The sequence below is a fragment of the Camelus ferus genome, chromosome 16, assembly GCF_009834535.1.
Source record: "Camelus ferus isolate YT-003-E chromosome 16, BCGSAC_Cfer_1.0, whole genome shotgun sequence".
Classification (NCBI taxonomy): Eukaryota; Metazoa; Chordata; class Mammalia; order Artiodactyla; family Camelidae; genus Camelus; species Camelus ferus.
The window spans coordinates 22,390,285-22,416,660 of NC_045711.1; the positions used below are offsets into that span (position 1 = coordinate 22,390,285).

General features: G+C 61.4%; 1 protein-coding gene across 5 annotated transcripts in view; it reads left to right on the forward strand.

Annotated features, from left to right (window-relative positions):
- Positions 1 to 26,376, forward strand: part of RBFOX3 (RNA binding fox-1 homolog 3) — a 346,648-nt gene that overhangs the window by 304,683 nt on the left and 15,589 nt on the right. For 4 of the 5 annotated variants that reach the window (XM_032456692.1, XM_032456690.1, XM_032456693.1 and 1 more), the window contains 2 exons: positions 19,369 to 19,623; positions 25,839 to 25,976. In XM_032456692.1, coding sequence (XP_032312583.1) covers positions 19,402 to 19,623; positions 25,839 to 25,976 — 360 coding nt within the window. In that variant the 5' untranslated portion in view covers positions 19,369 to 19,401. The remainder of the gene's footprint in view (positions 1 to 19,368; positions 19,624 to 25,838; positions 25,977 to 26,376) is intronic. The other variant, XM_032456691.1, reaches the window with a different exon arrangement.

Sequence of the window (26,376 nt, forward strand, 5' to 3'; positions counted from 1 at the left end):
GCCTGCCTGCCCAGCCCGCTCTCCTCCCTCACCCAGCGGCTCCTGTGCAGGGCCTTGTCACTTAGATTTGTCCTTCTCTACAGGGAGTGTCATGGGAAGAACTAGCCACAGGGAGCCTGCCATCTTTCCCCAGGTGTGGGCCAGGCAGGCCGCACACGCATCTCAGGGGTGCCTTGAGGTCCGGCCTCTCCTTGTGGGCCGTCCTTGAGTGGAAGGACGAGGCAGGGGACAGGCGGGGGCTGTGGATCTGTCCAGGCTATGGGTCTGTCCAGGATGTGAACAGGGACAGGGGTGCCCCGCAGTGACTCGGGGGCCCCGGTGGGGATCCTCATAGACTAAGAAAGTAGAGAGGGTCTGCATAACTTAGTGCTTCCTGCAGGAGAGGCTCAGAGGCCCACTGCCTTCCAGCCATAAACATGCCTAGCCCTTGGGTGCAAAGCTGACCTTGGCTTCCAGGGCAGGGGGCTTATGCTGGAGGAAGGCTGCCCCCCATTTCCTGTCCCTGGTGAGCCCCACACATGGTTTTAAGTAGGCTGATGGGCTGAGGGTCACCTGTGGGCCGGCACAGAGGTGTCCCCGGTGGGAGGGAACTCTGGCTCTGGCAGCTGGGCCGAGCCTGGGTCTGCGAACCACTACACGTGGTCCGGATGGCAGCATGCTTGGGAGAAAGACCACCATGCTGTGGCTCAGGCCCACCCAGGAGTGTGGGGGCCTCGAGAAATGGAGGAAAACATCTGAGGCAAAGAGGGTGTAGAGCAGGGGTCACTGGGGGAGGGCAGGGAGACGCCCGAGACCTGATTTGTAGCCCCGGCCCAGGAAAATGCAGTTAAAGGCCGCCATCCCGAGGTTGGGGGGGATGTGCCCTGGGAGACCTGGGCAGGAAGGAGGCCAGAGAAGGCAGAGAAGAGGGTGAGCTCCCAGCATGCTGACCCAGCAAAGGTCAGCGCTGGTCCCCTCCCATGGGGGTGGGACTCTCCAAGATGCAGGCACGGGGACCCACCTCGCTGGGGCTCGAGTCCAACTCAGACCCAGCCAGCTCCCCTACAAGAGAAACGTGGAAGGAGCCCGCCCCTCGTACGTCAGCTGGTGCTCAGAGCCACACTGGGAGGTGCAGGCAGAGGCGCAGAGACGGAGACCTTGGCTCTGGGTCCCCCTTCCCCGGCCCCCGCTCCGGGTTCCTCACCTTGTCTTCTTGTCCTGAGTCCCAGAACAGGGGTGCAGGGGTGCAGGGGAGGGGGCCTGCAGGGTCGGGGGGCGGGAGCAGCACTCCCTGGGACCCTCGTGACTCCCACCCTTGGACTTGCCCCTTCATGAGGATCCGGAGGCAGAGCAGACCCCCCACTTTGTGAGAGCCCCAGGCTGGGGCTAGAAGCAGCAGCTCTTGGCCTGTTCAGAAGGCCCCAGGCATCCCCCCGCCCACCACTGGCCAGTCTGCTCAGAGAAGGCAGGCCCTCCACCAGCCCCCGCCCCTTCCCCACCCCACACAAGCCTCAGAGGGGTGGTCTCAGCCACCTTGCCCTCAGAAGCCCACGGGCTGAGTCCAGTCGGTTGCTAACCCCAGTAGGGGGTGAGCCACTGGCCTGGTCAGTCTCGCTGGGGTCAGTAAAGTGGGCAGGGGGCATCCACAGAGAAGGGGCAGCTTAGGATGGAAATTCCATTAGTGCTCAGCCATGGGCAACAGGGCCTGTTCAAAGAATACATTCAATTAAAAATTGATTTTTCAGTTTAATCTCAATCATAATGCACCTCATTCAGACCCCTTCCACCTGCCCCGGACAGCCCAGCCCAGCCCTGCAGGCCCCCAGGCGGTGGGGATGATATAGTGAGGGGCCGGGGGCGGGGGCTTCCCTCACCGAGGCGGGAATAATTACAAATGAGGCGCACAGGGGGTTTTGTTAAATGGAAGTGTCACGGTGGTAAATCGTATTTTTATTTACTGCGAGGTGGTGTTTTCAGGGTGGCTCCAGTTAAAAGCTGCAATATTTAATTTCCCTTGATCCAGACAGTATTTCAAAAGCATCATAAAACGAAAACAGCTCCAAGTTTTTCCCTCCCTTGCTTCCCACAAACTCAAAGACGCAAGGCAAGGGCCTCAGCACCCAGGGCCCGCAAGGCCGGCTCCCTTCCTGGGGGTCTCCCTCCCCACGCGCGTGTCTCTCTCTCCTCCTCTGAGGTCAGGTAAGGGAGGCCAGGCTGGTTCTCCAAAGGTCCCCAGGGAGTCCGGGCAGTGGAACTGTTAAAAATACACTCATTTTCATCAGCATTACTCAGTTTGGAGCACTTACTGGACACGGCTCTGTGTGTCCGCTTACCTGCACGAACACCTCCAGCGTCATTCAGCCTCCCAGGTGGGCGTGCTCTCATACCTGCCTCGGCGAAGTGAGGGACTTGCCGAGGGACCCTCAGCTACTCAGCACTGGAGCTCAGGCGTGCTTGACCGGGGTGTGTGGCTGCAGTTCTGCTGTATTTGGACCTCAGAATGCCCAGCCCCATCTTCCTCGCCTCCTGACCCTCACCTGCTGATTTGCTGTGTGACCTCAGGTCCCATATTCACCCTCCTGAGACACTGTTAAAAAAGGTAAGTCCAACCCCGGCCGCTTGTGATATAACTGCTAGTTCAGAATCGGATGCCCAGGAGACACCCCCGGGCTCCCCAGGTGTCCGCAGCCGCCTCCGCCCTGCCCTCCAGGTAACTTCTAGCAGCAGGTGGAGCTCCTGGCTGACCATGAACACGGTTTCCTACACTTAAGCATTCACTGGGGGGTTTTGTGGTGTTTTTGTTTTTTGGGTTTTTGTTGTTGTTGTTGTTGTTTGGATTTTTTTTTACTGATTCTAGTTATGCTAGGAGTAGATCCGTCCATTCATCTTGCTTATCACGGGAAGGACAGAGTGTCTTTTAACCTGTCTGGTCCCACCCCCAGCCTGCTTGGTCAGCGCCCTGGGAGCTTTCTCCCATCCTCTCTGGCCTGGCACCCTGTTTTTGCCTGTGTTCCCAGCTGCTTTGAGCCACCCTCCTGGGCCCCGGGGTTTACCCTGCGCCCCCAGCACAGAGCTGTGTCCCCAGGGGGTCCTCAGGAGCTCACCATGTTGACGCAGCGTCCAGGACCTGATCCTGGGAAGCCAGCTGCTTCCTTTGCTGCCTTGGTCCCTGCCCTTTGCCCTCCGTGCCCTCAGCTCCCGGCGGGAGGTGTGGAGGAGGGGCAGCCCCCAGCCCCACTTTCCTGGGGGCCTGGGGTCTTTCCATCATTCAGCAAGGGCACTCGGCACTGCCTCTGCCAGCAGCAACCAGCTGTCCCTTTGAAGTGCCAGCTGCCTCTGACCCCCACCCAGCATGGTGTCTGGCTGTTTCCCAAAGACCTCAGCGTCTGGTAGACCTTGGGCAAACAAACAAACAAACAAAAGAATCCTGGGTTTGAGAAGTTTGGGAAACGACATTAAACACATCTCTTTCCTGTAGAACTTCTTGGGGACTTTTCTAGAACTTTCCAGAGTTCCATAGCACACACACCTTGGAAAGTGCCGGTCCAGGGAAAATGGAGTCTTAACTCTCCGTGCCTCTCTGAGCCGTAGGACCTCAGCCCGGTCCCTTTGAGCCAGGCTTTCCCCGTGTGCAAAACGAGGACTCTGACACTCCCAGCCCTGTTGTGAGCTTTGCAGCTAACCTAGGGGACAGAGCCAGCACATGGCATGTGCCCAGCACACACTGGTCTGCGCTCCACCGCCGCTGGTCCACACGGTGTCCAGAGATGCAGGTGTGTGGCGGGTGCCACCTCGGCTTGGGCTCAGAGACTAGAGGCTCTGTCGCGTACGGGCTGCATGACCCCTGGCAAGTCCCGTAAACTCCCCGAGCCTTGCTCTCCTCATCTGTAAAATGGAGACAACGGCACGTGCCTCTCAGGTGTGGGGGAGGGGGCGCCTATGAAGGGAAGGGTAAGTGGGCTTGAGGAGCCATCAGGGCTGGGTGGGCTTAGCTGCCCTCGGGGAAGCCAAGACGCTCTGGGGAGGCCCCAGGTGAGCAGCCTGGGAGGGACGCGGAACTCAGGGAGGGTGGGCGGGGCGCCAGGCAGAGCTGCGCTCGGAGCCCGCCTGTCACTTGCCAGTAGGGGCTTATGAGACCTTTCCTTGCTTCTCTTGGCCTCAGTTTCCCCGCCAGTATTATGGGGATAACCACACCCACCTGGCCCAATGGGGATGGCGAGTCAGTGGGACATCCTCGCCGGACACAGGCAGTGTGACTGTCCCTTCAGTGTCATCGCTGCCGACGTCCTGTCGTACCCAGGCTGGGTCCTGGTGCTTGAAGGTCCTGCTTCTGCCTTTCGGGAGGGTCTGCTGCTCTGACCTGGGTGTCAGGGCCGAGGCCTGGTCCTAAAGGATTGTCCCATCCCGTGCCTCCCTCATGGGAGTCAGGAGAGCAGCTCAACCCCCTCCCCCCACGGCTGCAGAGCAGGGACCCCAGACTGTGCAGCCTCGTGGGTAGAGTCCAGCGTCCTCGTCAGCAGCAGAAGATAAATGTTTTTAATTCAAGGAGCTTTTCATGAGCCAATGAGAGGGAGTAAATCAACCTTCCAGGCCCTGGAGCCCAGAGCTGGTGTCCGATCACAGCGGGGTGGGCAGCCACTGGGCCTGAGTGGCAGCCAAGCTGGGTCACTGGACAGTAGGCGGCCTGGGGACAGGGTCACCTGGTGTACCAGCATCCCCGGCGAGCCCTCTTCTGTGGCGAGGGCAGGCGGGGTCTGCCTGCTTGGTGGTTTCCCGTGTTCTCCCGGCCTGGGCTGGCTCTGAGTGTCCTGGGCCGCGTGTCCATGGGAGGCCTGAGCATGGACACGGGTATGAGCATCCCCAAGGCAGGACTGTGGTGACACATGCTGTGTGGGTGCGTGTGGGGTGCACAGGAGTACCTGGACACGGTGTGACATGGCGTGTGGATGTGCGTGAGCTCGGGAGTGAGTGTGCACGCTGTGTGACGTGTGGCATACAGGTGTGCTCAGTGTACCCGTGCACCGTCTGCACGTGCGGGCAGGGAGTGGGCCTTGCACGCGCTCTGCCCTGTGCACCGCTGGGTGCCCGGGCGTTGGGACCCGGGTGTGTGCCGGACATGCGTGTGCCCGACTGTGGCAGAGGTGGCGGGGGTGCCGGGGCCACACCCCCGTCTGGGTGTGCAGGCACTCATGTGCACATGGCTTCTGGAGAAGAAATGTTTAAAAATGGAGTTGTCAGCCCCAAGTTGACAGGCGCCATCAGCAAAGTGCAGCGTCGGCAGGAACGGCCGCAGCGCCCTCAATTACCCGGGAGGAAATGGCCCCGCTTTGTGCTGAGGAGGCAGAGTGTGACTGGAATAAAGCAAGTGGAGCAGACCCAAAAACTTCATTAATTAAAGAAACTCATTAATGAGGGACATTTAATCAGCTGAAGATTAGATCCACGCTTGCCTCTTCCAGGAGCCAGGCGCCGAACGGGGGACGGAGCCGGCCTGCCTCCTCCGCCCGCCCGCGGGCCAGGCCCGGCGCCAGGGCCCCGGGGAGACGAGGTGCTCCCGGGCCAGCTGTGCACACGGCCGCGCGGAGGCCTGTTCGGGTGACCGGGTGGTGCAAGGGGCATCTGGGTCAAAGGTGCTCGACTGAGGCTGGTCTTGTCCCTGCCTGGGGACGTGCGGCCGTGTCGGGAGACAGCGGTGGGGGTATGGCTGGATCAAGCAGGTGGAGCCCAGGGATGCTGCCAAGCCCCCTGCAGTGCACAGGATGGCCCTTCTTGCCGAGGCCAAGACACCTGCTCCAGGCTGTATGTGTAAACCCACAGTGAGGGGTGGCGTGAGCGCATGGCACGTGTGTGTGTGGGCGAGTGCGAGTGCGTGTGCACAAGAACTGTCGTGTAAGCTGTGTACGTGAGAGAACACGTATGTGAATGCGGGCATGCGTCAGGGTGAGCCCCTGGGGGCTGAGGGCCGGACATTCAGAACAGAACGCGCAGCATCTCTAAATGAAGGGAGGCTGGGTCCCTGTGAGACCTGGAGGAGGCTGGACAGGTGAGCTCAGGGGCCTGTGGCTGCGTGTGCGTCACCCAGACCACTCAGTGCCATCCCTGGGCCCCTGGGCAGGCCCTGCTTTTAAAGTGTATTTAGAGAATTGTCCACTCGGGGTTTAAGGCTCTGAGAGGACGGCCCCCACCTGGGACAGGCTGTTTGAGGGCACACACGACAGGTGGGCCACCTCCCCGCACTCGCGGTCCTGACTGCGTGGCCCTGGAAGTTCAACCACGCTGCCCAGCACCTTCCCCGCCTCCCGCTGCCCGGGCAGCGCTAGGCCTGGCTGCCCCAGTGGACGGAGCTTGGCTGAGAGGTGGAGGCCTGGCTGCCTGGAAAGTTTGGTCACAGTAGTGCAGGGTGGAGTCTCCTCAGTGCCGGGGAGCACCCTTCCAGTGAGGCCTGTAACAGGGGCCCAGCCCTCTGCCTGGACACCCCCGTTGGAAGGACTATTCCTGCTGTGATGAGGGGCCTTCTGAATGAATCCACGATTCTCCACCCAGATCTCCCAGTGGGTGTTTGACTGTGGGACACACTATGTAATCTTTGTTGCCAGGAAATTTACTTTCCTAATTAAATTTTGTGAATTTTCATTTGAGTCTGCCTTTCCAGGGCTCACAGCAACTAGGAGAAGGGCGCGGTGGGAGGGAGGAGGGGACATCTGGGGCCTGAGGCTGCGGCGGGCAGACCTTGGGCTGCACCCAAGGGTGGGTCCTGCCCCCACCCGGCTCTCTCACCACCCCTACCCACCTCACTGTTCTGGGCACCCTGCTTAATATCCTGTTCCACTTGCCAAATGTAGACCACGGGCCATTAATAATGCTATTCCTTAATGAGTACGCAGGAAACAGATACGAGGTTGCTGCTGTGGATGCAGGGGGCTCGTCCTGCGGGTGCAGAGGTAGCTGTCCCAGACCCCCGGGGGAGGGCGGCCCTCAGGCTGCTCTCTAATATTCGTGGTTGGGATGGGTGGGTTCTCCATGGTGCCTTTCCTTCTGGGGTCCCCATGACAGCTGCCTGTAGCTCTGTCCTCACAAGGCCCTGGAAGGGAACTTCCTCTCTGTCCCACTGGGTAGGAGCCTAGTGTCCACCATCCACTCTTGCAGGTCCATGAAGATGCCACATGTGCTCACCGACTTGTAATTCACAGCAGCATCTCATTGAGCCTCGGGGAAGGATGGAGGAGGGACTAAGCAAAATAGAGATCGCGGGGAGTGGGAATAGCCAGGAAGGCTTCCCAGAGGAGGTGTTTGAGCACTTCCAGACAGGGGTAGGGTTGGAGGAGGGAGGAGGCCTGGATCACAGATGAGAATCTCTGCACAAAGCCTGTCCATGAGCACAGCGCTGGGGCGGTGTTTTTCACTCTGGTATCTCCAGACACAGGAGGTGCTCAGCAAACTCCAGGAGGTGCTTAGCAAACAGTTGTTGACTGTTGATGAGTAGGGCAGTGAAGGTACAAATTGAGTGGGAGGCACGTGGGCACTGCTGGGAGCTGGCAGGTGAGTCAGGGACCCTCCCCTCTTCTCCTCCTCCTCTCTACATGCTTACCCAACATCGTCCTCTGGCTGCTCCCACCAACCTCGCCCTCGGTAGCCTAGGGGCGTCTCAGAGCCTTTGCTCCCCAGCCCCAGCAGGGCGGGGGTCAGACGGCTCAGCCACCCATGCTTCACGCTGGTCCAGCCCTGGGCTCCCGTGGGCAGGGACACAAGGCCACTGTGAGCGCCTCCTCCTCCCTGAGGCAGACGGGCTCTGAGGGTGGGAAGAAGGCCTCGGGCTGCCCATCCCCTGAGCGCCCCCCAGCCCGCCTGGCCCCATCCCCACCTGCACGGCCTCAGGCGAGATGCTCTGCCCCCAGGAGCCTCACTGCAGTCACCTGTGAGAGGGAGAGGCGGGTGGTGGGCTCGTCCCTGGTCACGACGCCTCCGAGCGGCTGGCACTCGCCTCCCGGCCCTTGTTTCTCTCACTTTGCGGCTGGTCTGGTCCCAAGAGGGTCCCCAGCTTTTCCAAGCACCTCCTTGGCCTCTTGGAGCGGAGGGTGTCTGCTCCCAGTGCTCCTGACTGTCCTCGTCCCAGAGGGAGGCCAGTGAGCAGCCGGTTAAAGATGCTTGGGGGGCTTTCCCACCGCTTGGGGGCAACTGGGCAGCCCCCTCCCTCCCCTACCCCAGTGTTCTGGTGGGGAGCAGGGAGAGGAGCGTGTGGCCTCAAGGCACTGGGCCCATCAGGTGGCAGACCTCGCCCCACCCCCAGTTCTGCCCCCACTGGCTCCCACCTCCCTGGACAGGCGCCCTTCTCTGTTAACCACGGCCCACCTGTCACCAGAGGCTAGCAGCCCAGGCCTGGTGCCGGTTCTTCATGACAGCTGCACACGCGTGTGGACACACGTGCACACACAGCTACAGATCCGGGCGGGACAGCACCCAGGGGATTCATGAGATGGGGTGAGGACCACCACTCATCAAGGGGCAGCGACCGGCCCCAGTTCACCCAGCTCCCCTGCTGACCCCTACCTCCCGCCCTCCTGCAGAGACCCCACCTGGGCTCGGTGCCAGTGGCTGACCGCAGCCCCCGAGGTCCCTGCCTCGCCCGGCAGCCTCGAGCTCAGCAGGGGCCCCAGGAGCTGGGACCTGTTGGTGGTCTTGATTGGCAGCACCCGCCACCCCAGCCCTGCTTTCCTGGGCCCTTCCAGCAGACGCTTGGCTGCCGGCTCCTGGCTGATTTCCCCAGGCAGGACAAAGAGCGGGGTGGAGGTGAAGCTGATGGGAGAAGGGGATTTATGGGGCCACGTTATTTATGATCTGTATGCAGGGAGCTTGGAGGGAGTTACGGCTTAATCGCAAAAATCCTGTCCCTTCCCCTGGGCTTTCAGCCGAGATCTGGGCCCGACTTGACGCAGGAAGGGGCTGAGCCTGGGCTGAGACACCAGCGGCGGGCTCCGGCGGGTGGCGGGGCTCCATTCTGGGAGGGTGGGGGTGCCATCTCTCAGTCAGTAGAGCGGGAAGGCCCCTGGGGTCCACCGGGCCAAAGGTTCTTACGGTTTCTTGTGCCTTGAACCCCCTTAGCATCTGATGGGGCCCATGGACCCCTCCTCAGAAAATGGCCTTAGCTGCATATAACGCGTCGGAGTACAAAAGAAACAGTTCTATTGAAGTCAACTTATTGAAAGAGAGGGGGTACGAACTGGGTGAGGAGTAGGGGTGCGCCCCCGCACGGTGGGACAGACTGTGCTTTCTGTTGGTGACGGGGCCTCGGGTGGTGCTCACCGCGACCTGGGTTTGTAGCCACGTTTGTGGCGCCAGCGTCTCAGCTGGAGGACAGTAAGATGGGGATGTAGGGTGCTTTTTGGTCCAAGATCACAGGTGCCCTGAGCTCTTTGCCCACGTCGCACATGTTGCACGCACAGAGCACAACCGCGTCGCAGCGCAGGCACTGGGCCAATTCCGTGCGTCTCGTGCTGGAGCCACACGGCTCTGGGCCAGCACTTCAAGGTGTAGGTGCAGAAACAGGCCGCGGGCGGGGAGACTCGAGTGCGGCAGGGGTCCGCCTACCACCAAACCTGGGAAGAGGGCAGGGTGCCCTTGGCACCCTGTGGAGCGATGTCGGGAGACTGGCCCCATGCTGGGGGCTCGGGGCGGGGGGGGCCCAGGCTCATGCCCTGCATGTGCTCCCTGTGAAGAGCAGGGCCCCACGATCAAGGCCTGCCCTTTGCCAGGGTGACCTAGCCCCCCGCCCATCCTGCCCCTGGCCCCCGCCATCCTGTGACCCCCGGCAGCCGCCAATCAGAAGGGTCGTGAGGCCCTGCTGGAAAGATGTGGGTTTCTGGACCAGAGGAGAAGGAGACCTAAAGCCGGGGAGACCCAGGATTCTGGAGCGAAGGTGGCAGGGGCAGTGGGAATCCAGCCCGGGCCCGCCCCTCACTGCGAACTGGAATGGCAGGAGGGTCACAGTGTCGGATTATAAACTTGCCCTGCTCACCTCCAGGGGCCCTGCCTGGATCTCCCCAAACTCCCTCTAGGTCTGGGGGGCAGGAGAGACACAGTGCACCCCGTGCCCTCTGGCATATCAGGTCAGCCTGGGTACCAGGCCCCCACAGAGGAGGCGGGAGGGGGGCGCGAGAGCCAGCGGCGGCAGAAGACTTGACCCCGCAGTTCCTGACAGAAGTACCCTGGGGCGTGACGAGCCACCCACAGCCCTTATTAATAAAAGATATTAAACGGGCTGCCAGGGGACAGAGTGGATTGGATGGGGCAGGAGGAGCCGTCACTCAGGTGGGTTCTCGCTCTGGGCCTGGGAGCCTCTGTGCCTCCCTCTCAGCAAGCAGCCCGCCCCGCTGCCTTTCATGGGGCAGCCCTGCCCCAGCCTCCCCTGAGCCCCCTTCGCGCCCACCTTCCCCGTCCTCCAGTTGCCTGGAGGAGGAAGGTGAATTGGAGCCTGGTGGGGGCAGCACCCCCCCTCCAGCCCCAGATCATGCACGACCCTCCCAGCTCTGTACTGGTAACTTGAAATCGGTGGAGTGGGGTTACTTACGCCACGGAAATCTGCAGCTGCCGCAAAGCTGGGCTTTCCCCCACAGACCCCGCCCTCCCACCGTGGCAGGGAGAGGAGGGGGTGCCCAGGTCAACCCGTTCTCTGAACCCTGGAGGAGAGGTGGGCACTTAGGTTAGAAGGAATTCTGTGAAGCCGCCGGGACAGCCTGCTCAGCAGAGCCCTGGGGCCCTGGGGAAGGGGGGTGAGGGTGTTGGGCTGCTGCTGCCCACCCCCACCCCCAGGCATTTGGACAGGAGTCCATACCTGCCAGGCAGCGTCCGCTAATTCCAGGGTCAGACAGCCCTGGGTTCACATCCCAGGTCGGCCACGTCCCAGCTGTGTGCCCGTGGGCCAGGGACTTCCAGCCCCGAGCTTCTCTCCTTGCGCGGAGGGTGCTGGTTCTCGGGTTGTTTGACAGTTACGTGAACAAACGCCTTTTTGTTGCTCAACACGGTGGTAGGCTTTCGAAAGCTCTCAGCCAAGGGCTGTCACTACCGCAGGCTATGCACCTGGGGGGCCGTGTCAGGCGCTGGGGACTCGGGGGCGAGCCCTTGCCCTTGGCGGGTGCGGGGGTCTCATGTTCTGAGCTCCACCCCCCACCGCTGAGGCTCCTGGATGTTCAGGTGGGCTCAGGTGGTGCTAAGGCAGCGCCCTGCGCCAGGTGGCAGCCCCGCCCTGCCCTGAGGCGTTTGCACCGGCAGCCCTGCTTGCAAAGATCGCCCTCCAAAGTCTCTGCCTTGAAATGCTGGCCTGCAGGGACCTGCCCACCCTGCCTGCCCTGCCCGCCCCTGGGAGGACGTCTTGAAGAACTCTTGAAAGGAAGACATGAGATTCCAGGAGGGGGAGATCTCTGCCGTGCATCCTTCTGGGGTGGCGGGCTGGAAGCGGGCAGGAAGGATCTCAAAAGGAGGCCTCCGGGACTCACCCTCCACTGGGGAGGACCTGGCCTTCCCCCGCTGTTGGTTGGCCACTTAGGAAATTCGAATGTTAGCCTGAGCTGAACACGATGGGAAGATTAAGTGGCTGTCCCGCAAAAGTCACGTCCCGCAATTCAGATTTAGCTGATGCCCTCGGGGCCTCCCCCAGGTGTCTGGTCCCGAGGCAGGGCTCTGCTGGCCAGTGCACCCCAGACATCTAGAGCCTGGGCCTGGTGGGTGCCCAGTGCTTATTCATCGAGTGAGCTCACAAACACCGCTGCTGTCACCCCTGCTGGCAGGCACAAGAACACCAACCCTGCCTGGCACAGCGGCTCCCAGAGGGAAGCGGCGTCCACGACGGCAGCAGCCGTGCATCACTGGACTCTCTCCAGCAGAGCGGGCGGGGCGCTGGTGGGAGCACAGAGATGAGAGTCACTTTGCCTGGCTGGGTCAGGTGTCACCTGCGGTCACCCCCGTCTGAGACTTGGGGATTGAAGGAATCTCGGATTTGCCCGGGATGCAGACTCCCTGGCCTTCAGAGATTTGGGCCACAGCCTCCCACGTGCATGCCTCGGGATTGGGAGGGCAGGACCACCTTGCTTTCAGCTGGAGGTCAGAGCCATGAGATCCCCTGGCTCAGCTGTCACTGGGGAACTTGAACCCACGTGTCCTGCCTGCGGACAGTCAGCCCCCAGGCCGGCTGCCTCCCCTTCCGAAAGTGATGGGCACAGAATGGGGGAGGCCTGGAGGACAGACCAGGGATGCTCACAGGGGCCTCTCTGGACTGGCATCTTCTGGAAACTGACCCTCCTGTTCTGCTGGCCCAGTGAACTGTCACACGCCACATGAAGGCTCTGGCCTGGCCCCTGCTCCAGGCTTAGGAAGTTGACATCTGTCCCTCTGTCCTGATTCCATCCATGGGAGCATGTGCGGTGACGTCCAAGGCCCAGCCCCGGGCCCTCCTCCTCTGTGTAAGGACCATATCCATGGCACGACACGAGCATAGTGCATGCCGTCAGGAAGAGGAGTGCCTCAGACCCTGGGGGCAGCTTTTCTGCTCACTCCCCGAGCCTCCCCTCTGTGAAATGCAGCTCGTGAGACCTGCCTCGGCTGAGTTTGCAGGGGCCCGAGGGCAGGCCCTACTGACACGGCACGGCGCAAATGCCCTGTTCACCTCCTGTGTGTCCCTGTGCCAGGCAGAGGAGGCTCAACAGATGCTGGCGATTTGGGTAAAGATCAGTGCCGGGGGCGTGGCTGTGAGGGTGGCCGTCTGCTCCCCTCTCAGGGCAGGGGAGCCTTGTCAGGCGGGACAGCAGATCACCCTCCTGACAGTTTGGTCCTTAGGGCCCACGGTTCTGCCGTGCGCCCCTCCTCCGCCCTGTCTGGGAGCCAGCTTTACCCAGAGGTGGTGGAGAAATGGCTGGATGCCCAGCCTTTGCCGCCAGCCTCCTTTCACTCTGCAGCCTGGCCCGTGGACCAGGGGCCTGCGGCGCCCTCCCTCTGGGGGCGGGGAGTCTGAGAGGCAATTAGCCTAATTGTTGTGGAGTGGCTGTGCGCAGGGGGGAGCTCGGAGAGGGGCTGGGGGGGCTCTGTCTTTTGCCACTTCCTCTCTTCCCTTCCCTTCCCTCCATCACCCTGCTCGCTGAGCATCCTGCCAGCACATCTCTCTCACACACACACACACACACACACACACACACACAACACACACACACACACGGGGGACCCTCACTCCAGAAGATGGGAGTCGCTGGCCGTGAGACGCAGGAATTCAGGCAATGAATTCAGGCGGGACACCCTCACAGCCATATCCACTGGGCCGGTGATGCGGGCAGAGACACTTGGAGGGTCTTAGCTCCAGATCTTGATGGAGGGAGGGTCCCCCTGCCCAGCCCCTGCCTCCAGGCAGATGAGTCACGGCCCCCTTTCCACACACGGAGAGGTCAGGCTGTGCCCAGGGTCACCCAGACGTGGCGGCGTTAGGCTCTCAGGGTCTGGCACCAAAGGCAGGCCCACCCAGGGTGCAGGAGCCAAGACAAGGCCATTGGCCGCAGGGCCTTCCCGAGGGGCTGGCCAGGCCCTCCCTGGTCTGAGCCCCTCCTTGCCCGTTCCTTGGGCAGACCCAGCCCTTCTATCCCCTGTCACCGTGTCGTCAGGATCCAGCAGGGGGCAGGTGGCGCCCTGGCTCCAGGATAGCGCAAGTTGATTCACAAGGAGACTATTTGCAGAGGTATCTGGAGGGTGGGAGAGGGGAACAGCCAGGGACAGTGCACACAGCAACGGAGCTGTCGCCACCCCAGGCCTAAGGGCAGAGGAGGAAGCAGCAGCTGGAACCAAGAAGGAGGGAGGGTCCTCAAGCTGCCCCTCCGGAGGTCCCCTGTGGTCTGGGACAGAGCCAGCCGGAGACAGCCTCCCAGGGAGGGAGCCAGAGGAGCAGACACCCCAGCCCCGCCCTCACCAGCTGCACCAGCTCCCCGCCACCTGCCCTGTCCCCAGTCCGCCCTCTGTGTCCGGGGCCCTCAGTTCCCCTTTGCCCAGTGAACGAACTTTGATGTCCCCAGAACTCACTGCCTCCCAGCCACTGTTACTGTCGGCCTGGAGTGGTTGGTCCCAGCCGGGCCAGAAGCTCCTCCAGAGTAAAGGGAGAGGTGTGTCAGGACCGAGAGGAGAACTCGCGTCGAGAGAGACGGGAAGGGCCGGCGCGTTCAGGGCTGCTGCGGGCCCGGGCCGGACGGACGGGGACTGGGGACTGACGCGGAGTTCCCGGCCCGGCCGGGAGGAAGCCTCGCCCAAGGCCGGCCCAGGGAGCGGCGGCTGGGGTGGGGTAGAGGGGCCGGGGGCCGCGGCCGAGGCGGCTCGCTGGAGAAACTTCGCTCTGTAGGGAGGCAGTGTGCGGGCTTTGTGGCTGAAGGAGCTGTGTGGTCACGAGGGTTTCCTTTTCCTCTCGTGGGGGAGAGGCAGCCAGTCGCCAGGGCTGCGGGCGCCTGCTGATGAGAAGAGCTGGACCCCAGCGTGCACCGCAGTGACGGTCACAGCCGGGAGCAGGGTGTGCGTCCCGGGGACGGGGCGGGGGGAAGGCCGAGGGCAGGACGAGAGGCCGGAGCTGAGCAGGTGAGCTCGGACGCTCTCTTCCCTGATCCACAGGAACAAGAAGCCAGGTCGTCCCCGAGCGGGTGTGGAGGGTTGGGGGGAAAGCGGGAAAGGGTCACTGGGAGTGGGTGGCGGTGCCAGGCGGCAGGCAGTGGTCTAGCGAGTCATCAGGGGGATTTTGTGCTTTTCTCCCCCGGTGTGGGCCACGGAGAGCAGCGGGCAGAGCTAATCTCACCGAGCGCGCCAGGCAAATGTGAGGACGGGGGAGGGACAAGTGTGCAGAGGGAGTGGGCGTCAGTGACCACGGTCTTCAGGTTCAGCCCATCCGTCCACCTGCTCCTCCATTCACTCTTGATCCAGCCACTTTTTTTTTTATTGAGGTACAGTTGATGTACCATGTGTTAGTGTCTGGTGTACAGCACAGCGATTCAGTTATACAGATATATATTCTTTTTCGTTAAAGGTTATTATAAAATATTGAATATAATTGCCTGTGCTGTACAGTAGGACCTAGTTGTTTATCTATTTTATGTGTAACAGTTTGTATCTGCTAATCCCAAACTACTAATTTGTCCCTCCTACCCTGTCCCCTTTGGTAACCATAGGTTTGTTTCCTATGTCTGTGGGTCTATTTCTGTTTCGTAAATAAGTTCATTTGTGTCATTTTTTTTAGATTCCACGTATAAGTGATATCATCTGGCATTTTCCTCTCTCTTTCTAACTTACTTCACTTAGTCTGATCATCTCTAGGTCCATCCATGTTGCTGCAAATGGCATTATTTCATTCTTTTTTATGACTGAGTAGTTTTCCTCTGTGTGTGTGTGTGTGTGTGTGTGTGTGTGTGTGTGTGTGTGTGTGTGTGTGTTGTATACACACCACAACTTCTTTATCCAGTCATCTGTTGATGGACATTTAGGCTGCTTCCATGTCTTGGCTGTTGTAAATAGTGCTGCTGTGAACATTGGGGTGCATGTCTCTTTTCAAATTAGAGTTTTCTCTGTATATATGCCCAGGAGTGGGATTGCTGATCGTAGAGTAACTCTACTTTTAGTTTTTTGAGGAACCTCCATACTGTCTTCCACAACAGCTGCACCTGGTTACATTCCCAGCAGCAGTGCGGGAGGGCTCCCTTTTCTCCACAGCCTCTCCAGCATCTACCATTTGTGGACGTTTCAATGAGGGCCATTCTGACTGGTGTGAGGTGATACCACACTGTAGTTTTGATTTGCATTTCTCTGATAATCAGTGATATTGAGCATCTTTTCATGTGCCTGTTGGCCATCTGTACATCTGCATTGGAGAAATGTCTGTTTAGGTCTTCTGCCCATTTTTTGAGTGGGTTGTCTGGTTTTTTTCTTACTGAGTTGTATGAGCTGTTTGTATGTTCCAGAAGTTAAGCTCTTGTCAATCACATCATTTGTAAATCTTTTCTCCCAGTCCGTAGATTGTCTTTTTGTTTTGTTTATGGTTTCCTTTGCTGTGCAAAAGTTTATAAGTTTGATTAGGTCTCATTTGTTTATTTTTGGGGGGTGGGAGGTAGTAACTAGGATTATTTATTTATATATTAATTTATTTATTTTAATGGGGGTGCTGGGGATTGAACCCAGGACCTTCTGCATGCTAAGCATGTGCTCTACCACTGAGCTATACCCTCCCCCATTTGTTTATTTTTGCTTTTATTTCTGTTGCCTCAGTAGCCTGACCCAGGAAAACATTGCTACGATTTATGACCATCCACTCTTCATCCATCTTTCCATCCATCTTTCCATCCATCTTTTTATCCATCCATTCATCCACTCACCTCTCTGTCCATCTGTGCATCCATCCATCCATCCTTCCATCATCCACCCACCCACCCATCCAATGTGTACTGAGCACCAGAGTGCTGCGCTGAGTGCTGGGATGTGGGGATGGAGGGTGAGTGGTCCCCCATCTCTGGGAATTCACGATCCCCTGAGGAGCCAGACTTGTTCACAAACTGCTCTGAAATCATTTGAAACCATGAGGCCATCTGGGGTGAACTGATGCCTGGCAGGGGGAGTCCATTCAGCTTATGCTGCCAAGCCCAGCGTCTCCTTGCCTGTGGTTTCAACTGACGGGGAAGAAGGAAGAAAAGGAATGTGACAGAAGTAGGGTCCCCCTTGTAGGTGGGAGGGGATTAACCAAGTTAACGTCTGCAGAGCAGGGAGTACCATGTGCTCATATGTGCCGACTTTATTTTCATGTCACAGATGTCCCTCGATGTCCTGTCTCACAGCTGCCTCCTGCCCACCCTAGAGCCCTCCAGACCCAGGCACTCAGGACCCCAAACACACCTGCCGGGTCCCCCTACTGGGTTGCAGGCGCCCCTGACAGTCTGGGCTCCAGGCTCCAGCCCCTGAACCATGTAGTGAGAGTGACTGGCAGCTGTCACTCTGCCAGAACAGGACCCAGGGAAGAGGGCACTGGGGAGAGGTGTGGGTGGGGTGGAAAGGCAGCAGATAGGAGAGGAGCCCCCCTTTCTCGGGGCCATGGAGGAGGTGGGGAAGAGGGGGCACTGGGAAGATGTAAGTTAGTGAAGGTTCTAATCAATTATTTATCAGTTAATTGATCTCCAGAGGCTGCTGACAGCGCCCTCGCCCTCACCCGCGCCCCCCCACACTCTCCCCACCCCAGCTCTCCACCCTCCTGCTCTCCCGGGCTCCCTGCCCTGCCTCCCCCCATCCTGATCCTCAACATCCTGGAGCCCAGGTGCCCCTCCACCCCTGCACGAGGCACGAGGCTCCCGCCTCTCTGGCCCCTCTCCTCCCTCATCCTGAGCCCACCCCTTCTCCCTCGCAGCCCAGCCGGGAGCCAGGGACATGGTCTGCGCGTTGGCCGACTGGGTAATGGGGCTTCCCGGCTACTTGGGAGCAATGAGGCAGGACCCTCCAGCGAGGGGCGGGCCCCATGAGTGTGAGGGCGCGTGCGCGTGCGTGTTCCCCTCCTCTTGTCAGGAGTGTGAACACTGCCCCGGCTTCTGCAGAGGGAGGGAGGGGAGCTGGGGCTGTCATACAGAGGAGGAGGACAAGACCTGCTCATTCGGTGCCAAGAGTCCCCCAGGAGTGAGGGGTGTCGGCACCATGACGGCAGAGGCTGGCACCGGGGGGTTGGGGGGCAGGGCGGGGCTGGGCCCGGACTGAGACTTGGGGCCTCAGGCCTCCAGCTGGAAGGGAGATGGGCAGGCAGACGGTGCGCAGAGGCCAGGGCTGTCCAAGGCAGAACACCCAAGTCTTCTGCTCAATCTCCATTGCTCTCGTGTGGCCAGTCCCCCCTACTCTAACAGGTGGTTCAACATCTGGCTAGTTGAATTTGCTCTCCCTCTGGACATCAGACCCCCCACAAGGGCAAGGGCTATCCACTGGAGCCCCGAGCCTGGCCCCCCCAGCCTCCCGATAAATAGTTTGGGGTGAATAAACAGTAACCAGCTGAAGGAAGGGCAGAGAGCAAGCCGGTGTGCTCGCTGGAAGGAGCGCCTGTCTCGGGGGTAAGGTGGGCAGGATACAGACACTTAAGCATGCGGAGGTCAAAACATGCGGAGGCTGATGGGGGCCTCACATGAGGTCCTAGCCTCCGTAGGGCATCAGGAAAGCAGTGACAAGTCTCAGCCTGTCCACGTCTGTGCAAGGTCCTTCCACTCTGGGGGCTACTCCAGCAAGAGGAGGCACCTGTCCTTTAGGTGGTGGGGAAACTCTCTCCTGGGTTCACCCTCAGAAGGCCATTGGGTGCCTCACCTAGTCAGAGTGGCTGCTGTGAGCCTGCCCTCCGGTGTGTCTATGGTGAGGGACAGCGAGTGGGGAAAGCCAGCACCTGTTGCACCCCTGACACCACAAGGACCCCAGTCCCCCTCCTCCAGGGCTGTTCTTTATGACCCAGTATCAGTGGTTCTGGCTCTTCGCTGGAGGAAGTCTGGGGTGGGGTTGAGAATCTGTGATGCTGACCAGTTCCCAGGGGTGCCGATGCTTTGGGTCCTGGCTCCCCATTTGGAGAACCACTGTCCTGGGGCATTATTGGGCCCGACCAAGGGTCAGGGCTTCTAAGAGCCCCGGGGTGGTTGGGGTCAGGGTCAAGGGAGCATTTTCCCAGCAGGCCTTCCAGAGGACGGGGGGGATCTTTGGGACATCTCGGTGATCCTCAAGACAGAGGCCAGAACCCTGGGTGCCCCACTGACAGCACCTCACCAGGGGCCACCGTGGGGGCCGAGTTGTGCCAGGCTCCCTGTCTGCATGGTCCACTCCAGCTGTCTTCCCTGCAGGCTGTGAATCGTATTTCCTACACCTGCTTGACTGATGAGAAAACTGAGGCTTAGAAGTCCTTCTAAGGCAGGAGGAGGCGGGTGTGGCTGTAGCGGGTCGCCGGGTGGGGCGTCGTGGTGCTGATAGGATGCTCTGTCTGGACTGGACCCACGTCAGTCTCCTGGTGCAAAGGCTTCACGAGAAGTCACCGCTGGGGACACTAGGTAGAGGGTACCCGGGATCACGCCCAGATATTTCTTACAGCCGTGTGTGAGTCCACAGTTATCTCAAAATATTTCATTTTTTTTAATTAGGTAGGATTAAAAAGACAAGAACAATGCTTTGCTGTACTCGGGCCTGACAAGTTCACACAAGGGTGTCTCACCCCAGACCTGGGCACCCCTGCAGCCCTCTGAGCTGGTGCTCCCGGCTGAGGGTGCCCCGTCCTAGGGGGTCTGGAAAATGCTGCTGAAAGTACAGTGTCGAGACCACAGGGGCTTCTGGGGAGGGAGCAGTGTTGGGCCACAGCAGGGGTCTAACCAGCTTCGCGCTCTCCCTCCGCAGGGCAATCAGGACGCCACGGCTCCACCTGAAGCGATGGCCCAGCCCTACCCCCCAGCCCAGTACCCCCCTCCGCCACAGAACGGCATCCCCGCCGAGTACGCCCCGCCCCCGCCGCACCCCACGCCAGACTACTCGGGCCAGACCCCAGTCCCCCCGGAGCACGGCATGACCCTGTACACACCAGCACAGACCCACCCGGAGCAACCGAGCAGTGAGACCAGCACACAGCCCATTGCAGGGGCCCAGACAGTGCCGGTAAGGGCCCCCCAGCCTCAGAACTTCAGGGGGAGTGCCCGTGGGGAAGGGACCAGGGGGCTGTGTGTGGAGAGGCAGCCCCGTAGCGGGGGTCCCCCCACCCCTGGAAGGAGCTCCCAGCCTCCGAGCTCTTGACCATCCAACACCAAGGATCTTTCTGGTGAGCACCCCTACCCCCCGCTCCCCAGGCCGCAACTTCAGGCCAACTCTTGCCTCGTCTGGGAGATGGAGCGCTGTCCTCAGCCGTCAGCGACCTGTTTGTTAATGGGAAGTGAGAGAAATGGCGAGGCTGGCGGCCTGGGCTCGCATGGTGTCGTGGGGCGGGGGCGGGGGGCTGGCGGCAGCGAGGAGAGGCCCAGGCCCCAGAGCTGTCTCGGGTTGCAGGCATTCCTATCACTTCTAATCACTTGTAATCTACCTGCTTGGCTGCCCTCCAATCAGATAGCTTCAATTATGTGGTGGTAATGCAGCTCCAAGCAGAATATGCTGAGCCCGGCACTTCTCCGCGATTTCCTGATACCAAAGGCTCACGTCCAGGAGTGGCCGCCGCCCCAGCCCGACCTGGGGAAAGGTGGCCCCCCGGAGACCGGGCTGCTGCATCCCCCTCCCCGACCCCTCTGTCACGTTCTCTGTGGGCCCACTCCCGGCTGAGCTCTGGGGCTACGGGCTCTTCCAGCCGGCCACGCTGGCTCCATCCCAGTGCTGGCTGGCGGGCACGAGGCAGGAGGCCAGCACACCCTGCACCGCCCAGGAGCGGCACCATCCCAGCGGCCTTCCGATGGGTGCCAACCTCCGTGTGCCCCCTCGGCCCCCTAATCCAGCCTGGGTCCCAGATATTGCATGGATCCCCATCTCACCTCCCCTCGCCACGTGGGCAGGATCATCCAAACTCTCTGGAGAGGGAGCCCACCCAAGCTGCCCCCTGGGGTTGGACCGGACCCTCGTCTGGGGCCCAGCCAGTGCCCTTCTGCCTGCTCGGAGCGCTGCCCAGCCTGAGTCTGGGCCAAGCCATCAGATTTTCAATTCTCCCGGCGTCCCTGGTGCGAGGTGTCTGCCGTAGACACCCCCAGGTTTCCACCGACGGGAAAGGCAAGGCCACGGGCCTTAGAACTTCCTGGATGCTGCCACTTCTGCTACCTCTCATTTCTCAAATCACGACCCGTGTGTGCTCAGAAAAGAGAGAGGGGAAGGCGGGAGCCGGGGGCCTCACTGTGAACGGTCCGCCACCAGCCGGCCGGTCTCTTTGGGATGGACAACGGCAGACGGGGTGTGTCTGGACGAACCTCCTGCCACCTCCCTGTGAACAACAGCTGAGCCCCAGGGGTTCGCCCTGGACGCAGACCCAGCAGATGAGCAGACTCGCAATCAACGCCAAGGCCAACAGCTGACACCCCCGCGGCAGGAACAGAGGCCTCCCACTGGCAAACACAAAGGCGGGGGCCTTCTTGTGCCATGCGGGCGCTGAGCCAGCACTGGGGGCGCTCGGGAGGAAGACCCGCCCCTGCCCTGCGGGGGCCGTCACTTCCCACAGGGCAGGGGCGGAAGAGCGGACGGGGTCAGTGCTGACCTCCGCCCCGTGCCTGCGAGAGTCCACGGCCCCGGAGAGGACCCAGGTCTCCCGGAGGGAATCCAACCAAGAGGCCGGAGTCTCCCTGCCCCGCCGAGCGCCTCCCAGGAAAGCACCTGGGCCAGAGAGCCCCCCGGCCTGAGGACCTTCCTTTTCTCTGGCGGGCTGGGGTTTCTTCAGTCCTGTGAGGGGGTCCGGATCTGCTGCTCTTCTGTCGGGATACAGAGACGGAGGCCCCGCAGGTGGAAGTTACTGGGTTACCAGGTGACCTCGAGGACACCCAGAGCCACACAGCAGACTCGGGCCGCCACTAGAGGGCGTGAGTGCTCTGACCCGGAGTGTTCCTTCAAGCAGAGGCCTTCCACCTTAGGGCGGCTCTCAGATTCCCGGAGCCACCTCTACCTAGACAAACTCCTGGTACTCCGAGCCAGCAGGCAGTGCGGACTCCCAGCTTCGGCCCAGACCTGCCCTCTCCTGGCTGACGAGTCCATTTGTCATCATAGCGCCAACTACGTTCCTCTGTCAGAAGGCACCCGCCCCACTGTGCAGGGCCCCCTGGGGTAAGGGATGGGGAGCCCACCTCCCGGGAGCACGCAAACACTCAGGGTCCCGCAGGTCCCCGGCAGGGGTCCTCCCCACCCAGCTGTCCACCCTGCAGTCGTGGGACGTCCTCTCAGAAACTCCTGCCCCTGTCCCGCAGCGTCCTCTGGGGCCACCTCATCTTTGCGCCGGGGGCCTCGCAGGCCCTGCCCCGTGGCTGTGTGTCCTCCCCCACCGGCAAGTGCTGCAGCATCAGAAGCTCCACCTGAAGCAGTGGCCTTCGGCCCCCTGCGTTCTTGGCCCCGGGGGCTTAAGAAAAGGGAAAGGAGCTGGCCCTTGTGGGAGCGCACCAGCCCAGGGTGAGCCTCAGCCGGGTGCCGCCCCCACGCAGGCGGGCTGTGAGCAGGCAGCGCGGCCCAGCAGAGAGTTCCCGGAGCACAGCGCCCTGCAGAGTCCAGAGCGGACGCACAGCTCCGCCTGAGGTTCTGAAGAAGACTTGGTGCGTGGATGGCTCGAGGCCGCATGCAGAGAACGCCTCCTGCAAAGGCCGGATCGCTGCCCACCAGGGGTGAACCACGTCCCGGCATGAGTGCCCGGGAGGTCTTGGAGGACCAAAGGTGAGGGGAGATGGGGCCGCAGAGAAGGGGCCTTTCCAAGAGCTGCTTCCTCCTGTGTGCCATCAGCCAGCCTGGCTCCATCCCCGTGATGGCCACCGGGGCCTGACCTGCTGCCTGAGGCCCCACTGGCCCTCCTGGCCCCTGCCCGGGGCCCTCTAGCCTCTCCCTGTGCTGGGCTTGGGGAGGCCCAGGCGAGGATGCAGAATGCGAGGGTGGGAGATACACCGCCCCACCTACCAGGGGCTGGGCTCCTGCCTTGAAAGGGGTGGGGGCCCCTGATGGCGAAGGCGACACAGATGGGGGGACACTGGAAGCAGAGCCACGGAGAGCAGTTGTGGGGGAGGCGTGTTGCTGCTGCTGTTTCTCTTCCCCCCACGTTTGAGAACGAAAGGCAGAGATGGCTTTAAGAAAAGGAAAAGGGAACTCAGGTCCCTTGGAAGGCGGCGCAGGGCTGCCTGGGCCTCCGCGATAAACATGGAAAGGCCTCTGTCTCCCCTTGGGCAGCCAGTGCTCCGGTTCCCTCTGGGCTTCTCCACACGTCTCACAATTTCACAGTCACTGAACCCGTTTATCTGCCTCTGTCCGCAGCTGCGTGTGGGCGCAAGGGGGCTCCTTGCTTACTTGTGCCCTGCCCCCATCACCCCATTTCTCCCACCTCACTCTCAGCTACTCCCCTAAGGGCCTTTGGGGTGGGATGCAGAGGCAGGAGACCCTGGACCTTAGAGACACACAGTGGGCTCAGTCCTGCTACTGGCAGGGCAGAAAGGACATCCCAGCCCGGCCCCAGATGCCCCAGCTTCGTCAGTGCCCCCCACCCCACCCAGGGCTCTCCATCTCCTGTGTGTGAGCTGGGCCATTCCCATTGCCAGGTTGCGCTGATTGCTGCCCTCTGCTGACCCAAAGTCAGCATTGCATGCCCTCTCCCACTAGTTTCCCAACTCCGGGTGAGTCCATTAGTCACTTGTAGCCAGGGAGCAGAGGGCACAGGTGTGTGGAGTGCATGAGGTGGGGGTGTGTGACGGGGCACTGGGCGCGCCTTGACCACTGCAAGGGGAGAGCCACAGCCTGTTCTAGCCAGAGAGCAGGGCTCAGACCTCTGAAGGATCAGCAGACGCACGACCGGTTCTGCTTTGATTCAGGGGCTGGGACGGGCGGTCAGGAGGTCAAGCACAGGCCTGCTTGCTGCCTGGGACAGAAAGAGCAGGACAACTGGGGACGGGGCTGGGCTGTTGGGCATCTCCAGGTCCTGGGTTTGGGGGAAAGACCCCCCAAGCGTCCCCAAAAAGTTCAGAGGCTTTGCCCATCAAGAGCGAGGGCCTGTGCCGGCCAGACCGGGACTCTCGGAGACCTGCCACCCGACTCCCCCCACACCAGCTGCTCCTCCACAGACACCTCCCTGCTGAAGGTGTGCTCCTGGGAGTGGGGGGCTGGCACCTGGTGAACCCCCAGGCACAGGCACAGGATCACCGCAGCCCCACACTGGGGCTCAGAGAACACTCGCTCCTCAGAACCGCGCCTGCCTCATGTGGAACGGCCAACCTGCTGCGCCCAAGGTCACATGTGTCCCCAGACGCATGAGAAGAGGGTGACTTCAAACCCACGCTTGGGAGTGTGCGCCCTGTGCTTCCCCTCAACTGGAAGCAGAGCTGAGTCTAAGGGACCTTCAAACAAGGTGCCCCTACCCCTGCAGACCCCCTCCCAGCTAGCCGCCCGGAGGGATGTGAGCCCAGGAGCTGCTGACACCCCTCCCCTCTCCTGCAGCACCTGCTGCCTGGGGCCTGGGCAGAGGCCTCCTGTCTGAGCGCAGGAGTTGTGGGAGCGGCCCTGTTCTTCCAGAAAGGGTGACTGGGGCAGCCATCAAGGGCAGCCACTCAGGAGCCCAGAGCCAGACCTCTGGCCCCTGGCTACAGCTCAGCCTTGGCGAGGCCCCACCCCTCGGGCTCCGTCTCCTCCGCCACAGCGCAAAGCTCGGACACAGGGACCTGCTCCCCGTCCTGCCTCCGGGAGGCTTGTGGTACCTACCGGTCAGCGCTCCTTTAGTGGACAGACACCCACCTGGAGCAAAGGGCAGTTCCTGACAGCCAGTAGGAAGTGGTATCTGGCGTCTCTCCTCTTGGGCATCCTCAAGGTGTTTGCGTCCCAGCCTCTCACCGCCGGCCAGCTGCCTCTGCTCCTCCAGCCACATGGGAGACCATGGCCACTGGGACCACCATTTGTGCAAAGTCCAGCCCAAGCCTGGGGACCCCGCCCTCCCGCCTTGGCTCTCTCCAGGCGTATCAGACAGCCAGGCCCCTGAGGCCTTCATCTGGGGTCCTGTCCCAGAAGCAGACTCCCAGACAAAGGTTCAAGTCCAAGAAGTATATTGGGGAGGTGACCTCAGAAAACCTGGGAGGGGTGTCGGGACTTGAGGTAGAAAAGGGAAAGAAGCAATAAAAGCTGCATCTCGGCCCGTTATCCCCACGGGGAGGGGAGGGGGGCACTGGGTCAGAGGAGCCCCCAGAGGAGCCCAGCGGGAGGGAGCCGGCGTCTGTCCACCTGCCCTGTCTGTCACCAGCTCTGCTCCCGGACACTAACCACAGGCGCCAGCCCGCAGGTCATGATTACCAGGACCACCAGGCCCCTTGGTCAGTCCTCCCCGCAGTCAGCCCGGATGAGCCTGTCTTTGGCCCTAATGAGTCAGGAACCGACAAGGCTGAAGGCCAGCCTGGCTGTGAGCTGGGGGCCTGTCCCTTCTGAAGTCCCTTGGGAGACCCTTTGCACTCGCTGCCCAGAGGGCCTGCTCACCGCACGCGCCACGTCCGGGGCCTCTTCACAGCCTTGACCTCCTGGGGAGCTGGTGGGAAGGGGGGCCTTGCTTTGTGGCAGCTGTGTTTCCTGAGACCCAGGTCTTTGGGAGCCCCTTTGTTGACCAACATTCGGGTCTAAAACAAGGACCAGTTCTAAAGGCCTGGATGTGGCCACTGCCATGCCTTTGAAGACACGAAGCCCCAGAGCAGGGCCAAAATAAGAGGCAGCCCCGAGGTGGCCTCCGTGACGGGCGGCCACTACAGATGTGTGTGCCTGGGGATGGGCTCTGGGATCCATCCAGTTTCTCACCTGGCCTGGAAACCAGAACGGTGCCCGTGCTCCCAAGAGTCGCGCTGTCAGGGGAGGGGTACACGCATGGCCGCAAGAACCGCAATAGCCAAGGGACTGAGGTCAGACCTCTGTGGCCAGGCCAAGCCGCCGGTGGTGGGGGGAGAGCGCAGTGGGCTGGGGAGGCCTTGCCCTGCGGTGGCGTCCTGAGCACAGCTCGGGCAAAGGCTCCGAGGTGGGGCCCCTGAGCCTCTGAGGTTGAGGTCCTGCTGCTCTGAATCTTGAGCGAATCACCCCCCCGGATTCCCTCGAGGATCCCGGCCCCAGGATAGGGGAGTCCAGGAGGCTTGGGGAAGATCTGGTCTTTAGAGCCTCCCCTGCTACGGGATGGGAGCTGAAGGGGTCCTTCCCCACAGCAGACAGACGAGGCGGCACAGACGGACAGCCAGCCGCTCCACCCCTCCGACCCCACAGAGAAGCAGCAGCCCAAGCGGCTACACGTCTCCAACATCCCCTTCCGGTTCAGGGACCCCGACCTGCGGCAAATGTTCGGGGTGAGTGTGTGCGGTCCCCTCCATCTGCGCCCCCCACCCGTCCCCACCCTGCCCCTAGCACGGAGCCAGGGGGTCAGAGCAGCTCCCAGGGTTTCCGGCCTCCCACTGCCCTCCAGGTCCAGCCCCTCCCTGACCCGAGCTGGGAGGTGGGAGGGCCCAGGAAGGACACAGGCTCAGGTGGAGGGATCTGTGTGGCTACCACCCCCAGCCCCCAGGCAGAAATCCACCCACCACCCTCACCACCTGTCCTCAGGGCTCATAGAGTCCCCTCAGGCTCTGGGCCAGTGCAGGCAGGTTATCACTCTGCTGGCCCGTCCTTCTGACCCCCGTACCCCCAGAGAGCACCTGGAGGGGCAGCCCAGCCTCCTGGCCTCACACCCAGCAGCCCCTGCCTGTCCTG